This window comes from Ranitomeya imitator, chromosome 1, assembly GCF_032444005.1.
Source record: "Ranitomeya imitator isolate aRanImi1 chromosome 1, aRanImi1.pri, whole genome shotgun sequence".
Lineage (NCBI taxonomy): Eukaryota > Metazoa > Chordata > Amphibia > Anura > Dendrobatidae > Ranitomeya > Ranitomeya imitator.
The window spans coordinates 687,276,813-687,284,312 of record NC_091282.1 but is presented as its reverse complement, the minus strand read 5'-3'; the positions used below and the strand labels follow the sequence as shown (position 1 = coordinate 687,284,312).

The following is a 7,500-nucleotide window of genomic DNA, read 5'->3' as shown; positions in this document are numbered from 1 at the left end:
CTAGCAGGATCTTATTAAAGCAGATGGGAAAGGGTGTCATTCAGATAATATCTCCTGCACACAGTTTATTTTTCATTAGGCCCCTTTGTAAGGACAGGCAGCTCAGTACATCGCTGCGGAACCGGCTCATATTCTACAACAGTGACAAATGAGTGATTTGTAGCCGGGCCGCTCCCTGTGGGCTGCAATTAGCGGCCGGGCATGGCCTCAGGTTGGCAATGCTTCTCCTGACTCTTCAGGTTGTCTGGGAACACTCACAATACATCCGAAATGAGAGAAAATGCCAGCAAAATAAAGGCTAAAACTTTTTCTATTTCTGAAAAGGTAAACTATCTCTATCTCTATCTATCTATCTATCTTTCTATCTATCTATCTATCTATCTCTCTAACTATCTATCATCTATCTATCTATCTATCTATCTATCTATCCCATATCTATCTATCTATCTATCTATCTATCTATCTATCTATCTATCTCTATTTATCTATCTATCTATATATCTATATATCTATCTATTATCTATCTATCTATTCATTTATCTATTATTTCTATCTCTCTAATTATCAAATACTAGACACATAACAAATAATAAAATTGTCCTGCAGTAGCAAATTAAAGATAAATTAAAGGGAAAACTGTCTACGTATCTATCTATATAAATTATATATTAGATACATCCTTACATCAATACATTACTTATTTTTGTATAAGTAACCAAAACTTCTTTCTGTGTCTATAGCAAAGGTGTATATTTCAGGCTCTCTCTTTATCTATCTATCTATCTATCTATCTATCTATCTATCTATCTATCTATATATATATATAAATAAATACATGTGTATATAGATAGATAGATAGATAGATAGATAGATAGATAGATAGATAAAGAGAGAGCCTGAAATATACACCTTTGCTATAGACACAGAAAGAAGTTTTGGTTACTTATACAAAAATAAGTAATGCATATATGTATGTGCATATATATGTATATATAATGTATATATACACACACATAAATGTATGTGTAATATACATTTATATATATGAATGAATGTATGTGTGTATGTATATATTATATACATATATAACACATACAGTATATATTGCATATGTACACACATATACACATATATATTACACACATATATACATTATATATACACATATATTACCTATACACAGTTATATATTACATTACACTTATACACACATTATTTATTTTTCCATAAGTTGGTACAATTCTCTTCCCTGTGTCTAGAGCAAACATATATATTACAGGGCCTACAGTATACAGTATACCATATCGATTTCCATGCATTAAATACCCCCATTCTTTACCTGCTATTTATGATACGTGTTTAAATAAAGACAAAAACTATGATCTATATGAATTTGGCCTATGTTTATTTCTGCGTCTCCATAGTAAACATTTGTATAAGTGACAAACACGGGCATATGACCACATTATCACAATCAAGAAATTCTTAAGACAACAATAACAATCACTCAAATCGATGCATTTTTACTCAACACGGGTTATACATATTTTGCAAGGATTACCTAGAAGTACAATCGGTTTTTCTTAAACGTTTCACTACATTGAAAAGAAAAGAAAAAAAAAAAGAAATGAAAAAAAAAAAAAGAAAAAAGAAGAAGTGACCGACCGGTTAGTGAGCACATACACCGTAATATACACAACACAAATTGAAGGCAGTATCGTTGTCCCCCTCCCTCTCAAGTCATTGAAATAATAGGAATATGAATCATTTTGTCTATTTTGCTGCAGACTGTGAATTACTGTAAGCTTGTCATTAATGGTCAGTACATTCTGCATTGTTCTACATCCCAATCTTTGGTCTAAAAGTAAACGAAACCCATGTTGTAGTTAATTTATGGTAAAATGATGCAGAAGCAAATGGGTAAACTAGGAGGGCAATTGTGCAGCTGTACCTTGTAACAGAGGAATACAAAGGAACTAGATCCAGAGCCCACGCAAACTTTTAATACTGCGGACATGAGACTCTGTGGACATTAGAGATGGCGGATAAGGGTGATGAAGATGATGATAATGGTCAGAACATTGTACCGAGTAAGAAAAGGAAAAACTGACACTGTCTAGAAATCAGTTCTACATTCTAGTTGGATCAGATGAGATCCCAGAGGTCAGAGTGCTCCCACATTTCTTTCCCATGGCCTCATCCCAATATTAAAGAACCCTAGAGACTCAACAGACTTACACAAAATAAAAGGGGACTTCATAAAAAATACCTGGACTTGTCTTTTTTTTTTTTAAGTTTGTTTTGTTCGCTTGAAATTATTTTTCCATTCAGTTATCATTATTATTTTTTTCTCCATGTACAATTTTTGTAATTTTTTTTTATGTAAAATGTTCACTTACAGTCTTGCTCCGCTTGGATGTTAATGTATCAAACTGTTGGTTGACGAACCCTGATTTTGATGTGTGAAATAATCAGAAAGTCCTCCTGTTAGTCCCGTTGTAAAACTTGGCAAGGATGGTCTGAGGGACTCACAGGGAAGGGTGGAGGGGGCTTGGGGTGAGGTGGAAGAAGAGGCTGCTCTGGCTGTCATTGAAGTGCTGCTTTGGGAGGTTATAGAAGGGTGGGGGACGTGAGGGAAAAAATAGCCTGTTTGTCCAGCTAAAAGGTTCACAGAGCAAGGGTTTAGGGAGTAGGTACCAGAGCATGGGACTGGCAGACCACAGGGCACCGAGGCAGCAAGGGCAGCGGCTGTGAGATGGTGGGTGGCATAGGGGATCTCCCCATTGACGAGTCTGTCCACGCTCAAGCCATTGGACGTAGAAAAAGAGTGGTTGTTCCCCAAAGAGTTCTGAGTCAACACTGAGCTGTAGGGCATGGGGTGGCTGGGGTAGGCTGAGGTGGTCCCATTGTAGCTCAAAGCGCTACTGGCCCTTGGGTGATGCAAGGAGAGGAAAGGGGACATAGGCCAGTACAAGGAGCCAGCTCTATCCATGAAGGTCAGTCCTGTGGATGTCAGCCTTGCCCCTCGTTTAAAAGCCAGCTTAGCCCTGGACGTTGTAGACCTCCTCCGTAGCTTTCCAGTGGTCCCCCCAATAAACACATCATCGCTGCTAGGGTCTAACATCCAGTAGTTCCCTTTGCCAGGGTCATCATAGTGACGAGGTACTTTGACAAAACACTTGTTCAGGCTGAGGTTGTGCCTGATGGAGTTCTGCCAGCCCTGCTTGTTCTCCCGGTAGTAAGGAAAGTTCTTCATGATAAACTCATAGATGCCATTGAGGGTCAGGCGCTTCTCTGGGCTCTGGCGGATGGCCATCATGATCAGGGCATTGTAGGAGAAAGGGGGCTTCTCATATTTACCGTTCTTTTTCTCCCCTTCTTTGCCATTGTCCCCATCTTTGCCACCAGCACCATCCACTTTTTTCTCCTCGGGTTTCTCCTTGTCATCCCCCCCAGATATTTCAGAAGAAGCCGAATCTACCTTTCCAGGTGGTAGGCTTTCAGTTTTGACCTCCAGAAGGCTTTTATCCAGATCGTCCTCTTCCTGCACAGGTCTGTGGTGGCCCTGGAGATGGTGAGCTTGCTGTGCCAGCTGGTGGTGATGATGGTGGTGGTGATGATGAGGAGGCTGAGGGTGGTTGTCATTTTGGACCGCTTCAGGCACCAGGCTGTTAATGCTGAAGGATGACTTGGGGATCATTTTCACTTCCTTCCTTTCCCCCATGTCCAACATATCACAAAGATGGAAGCAGGTCACACAGGTGAAGTTGCAGCAGCGAGTAGTAGTAGGAGCAGGAGCAGCGATGAGGGCTCTGTCGCACCAATGTCTCCAAACACTTGTAAGTCATGTAGCAAAAAACAAAACGCACATAATATTGGTGTTAATTATAAGGGTGGTAAATATATATACATATATAAATATAATCAAGAAGCCAGGGGAGAAAATGAATCAACTACTTCATGTCCCTTCAAAATAAACACAACAACCTCCCCTCTCAGCAACTAGAGTAGACAGCTATAGCTACAATTAATTCCAGACCCAGAGACACCAGCCTAAAAAAAAAAAGGAAGAATTTGGTTTAACCTTTGGGTGCTGGAACCAATGGGAAAGCTCTGACTGTAGGAACGTTTCTTGTACACCCAACCAATAAGGATGAGGACATTACACAGAGACCCTCCCAGACATTCTACTTACCCTCCCCTCCCCCCTCCCAACTTCTTCATCTTGCGGAGTGATCCAGGAGGGAAATCTCTTTACCTCTCCTCCCCTCCCCCCTCTTTTTTTTCCCAAACGTGATCCCCTCCCTCTTCCCTTTAACAAATATCTACCATTGCTTTCATCCCACTGTATTGGACCATCTTAGTTTTATACGTCAATATTTTCTCTTATTGATTAAAGTTTGTTTATATCTTTCTTTTAGGGAGAAAATAACCATGGAGGAAAGGAAGAGGAAGAACCCAGGGACTACTTTCCCGAGCTGAGGACTGAGTATATTGCAGTTCTGCACTATGACATTGCTGTGCGCCACTTGCGACATTTCTTTCTTGTCTTTTATCCCTATTTTATGTCATTAGTTTTCCTGCCTGGCGCCTATCGCAGGTTTTAATGGCGACTTTCCTTAAGAAATCAACTTGCGATCAGGGCCAAGGGGTTGTGAAGATATTTCAAAGGAAGGTGTGTGTTAGGGTATAAAAGCATCATCCCTTATTATTCCCCCAGTTAACCCTTCCTCTGCCGAGGCTGCACAGCACCGCATTGCAGTGGAATTTGTGGCATGATGAGGTCCTGTATGAACTCTTGATTTTTTTTTTTTTTTTTTACACACTGGAATCTACAGAATGATTAATATTATACATTCATGAGATGATGGAATAACCAAATCCTTGTCTTGATGATTGCAGGCTGTAATGATTAATATTATGTATGCAGTGGCCTTGATTATTCCTATAGTCTCTCTGATATGGCACTGATGGGGGCTTTGTGTATGCACTGGCTGCTGCAGACATTGCCTTGTTTGTAGACTCATTAGCAATTCTTCATCTTCTTTCTGTGATTGGAAATTAATGAGTAAGTGTCGTGACAGTGGGCGACTGCCTGATATTTACTGTGTGTTTGTGCATTTTCCTACTAAACCCAACAGGGAGAAAAATAAATAAACTGATCCATAGTAGCACTGGGTGACCTCTCTGCTCACCATCAGGAGGAAAGAGCTGAAGCTGTGCTCACCAGTTATCATGCAAGGTGAGATAAGCAGGCCTGGCATCCAAGAGGGGGTGGGTGGATAGATGGATAGATAGATAGATAGATAGATAGATAGATAGATAGATAGATAGATAGATAGATAGATAGATAGATAGATAGATAGATAGATAGATATGGAATATATAGATTATAGATTGTAGATAATATAGATTAGATAGATTGATGATAAATAGATCTATAAATAGAAAATAGATAGATAATAGATGGATGGATAGATAGATGATAGATGAGATAGACTGATTATAGATAGATTGATTGATTATAGATAACATAGATTAGATAGATTGATGATATATAGATAGATATTAGATAGATAAATTATATATGGGATAGATTGATTATAGATAATATAGATTGGATAGATTGATGATAGATAGATCTATAAATAGATAGATGATAGATAGATAGATAGATAGAATATTGCAGTGGGTAGATAGATAGATAGATAGATAGATAGATAGATAGAATATTGCAGTGGGTAGATAGATAGATAGATAGATAGATAGATAGATAGATAGATAGATAGATAGATAGATAGATAGATAGATAGATAGAATATTGCAGTGGGTAGATAGATAGATAGATAGATAGATAGATAGATAGATAGATAGATAGATAGATAGATAGATAGATAGATAGATAGAATATTGCAGTGGGTAGATAGATAGATAGATAGATAGATAGATAGATAGATAGATAGATAGATAGATAGATAGATAGATAGATAGATAGATAGATAGATAGATAGAATATTGCAATGGGTAGATAAAACATCCACTTCTCATTTAGGTTTGGATGTAAAGCTGCTTAATATACAGTTCTATACACAATACATATTTTCAAACTGGAAAGTAAAGTTTGCAATTATCACAATGTGACTGCATTTGTGTTATCATTTCATCCTCACTTTATTTTCTGCATTATTATTTTAGTATTATTATTAGTTAGATCGTCTAGTATTATTATTATTATTATTATTATTGGGCATTGTGTGTTTTGATAGATGATGAACGGTAACCCTATCCTTGCAGACGTCCACCTCCTCGCCGTGTGTCGGCCCGGGAGCGGGGGGCTGCGCTCCATGTGCCGCAGAGGGCCTGCTCGGAGGGTCGGGGGGCTTCTGTGAGGGACTCCAGGTTAGATAAACATGGCGGGCTGTGGAGGGGCTGCACTATGTGTACTCTGCTGTGCAGGAAGGAAAGTGTTGATTAACACAGAAGGGAAAAAAGCGAAATTAGCTGATTGCATGCTCATAAGAGCAAGCTGTCATTGAAATGCTTTTAAAATAGACACAGCTGGGTGTTTATGTTGAGAAATGGCTCGTGTTTTTGCTAATAGTGAAATAAGCATGATTTTGTATACCAAACATTCTCACATCATTAAAATTTGTAATCTGTGCTGGTTTGTGACACAAAGAAAAGAAGAGATTCTTCTCCCAGTGAAATTTGCTGATATGATATTAACTCAATCAAAATGAGCTTTGTGCTCCATAACACTGACTGCATCGGTTTATTATACAAAATGCTGTTTGTTAACATTGAACGTTTTCCCAAATATCCCCCTCGCCCACCCCCCCAATGGAGCACAAAGGGATCTGCTTCACTGTAATCGCCTGCATTGTTGGCTTCTGAATTTTTAATGCTTGGAAATCCATCTCAGGTCAGAGACATGGCTGCAAATCTGCTGCAGATATCCAAATAGACAGGGCTCCCCTGCTGCAACTGGGCTGGGTGCATGGGTGCATGGGTGCATGGGTGCATGCAGAGCTCCACAGCACCGATCCCTGGCCAGAGTGGCTGCATATGCCCCGCTGTAACGCGACCCCCCGGCTGTACCGCGCCGTGTGCACCGACACCTACAGGGCATGACCGCAGACATTCTGCATGGACGAAGCCAAACGATGCTATATATATATATATATATATATATATATATATATATATATATATATATATATATATATATATATATATATATAATCTCCATACACATAATGCACACATGTAGGTGTTACCTGGGCAGCAGGGTGAGCCTTCTGGAGTCCGGACTTTCACTTGTCCCGTGGAACTCTGTGCTGTACAATGCTATGTGACCAGGACTGCACGGCGCTGCACATACAATGGGACCACTAACCATCCCTCCTTCCTGAGCTGCCGGACGGGAGTTCAACTTCAGAGGCCTGGCAGCGAAAGGGTGTTTTTTGTTTCCTTGCTACACCCCACTCCAGGCTCCTGTGC

General features: G+C 39.5%; 1 protein-coding gene across 1 annotated transcript in view; it reads right to left on the bottom strand.

The window, feature by feature from the left end:
• Positions 1–1,384: 1,384 nt before the first annotated feature.
• Positions 1,385–7,500, bottom strand: part of FOXG1 (forkhead box G1) — a 6,244-nt gene continuing 128 nt past the window's right edge. Inside the window, exons 1-2 of the mRNA XM_069730218.1 lie at positions 7,278–7,500; positions 1,385–3,836 (exon numbers count right to left, since the gene is read on the bottom strand). The exon at positions 7,278–7,500 is cut by the window's right edge and continues 128 nt beyond it. Of these exons, the coding sequence (XP_069586319.1) occupies positions 2,420–3,836; positions 7,278–7,399 (1,539 nt within the window). The 5' untranslated portion in view covers positions 7,400–7,500 and the 3' untranslated portion in view covers positions 1,385–2,419. The remainder of the gene's footprint in view (positions 3,837–7,277) is intronic.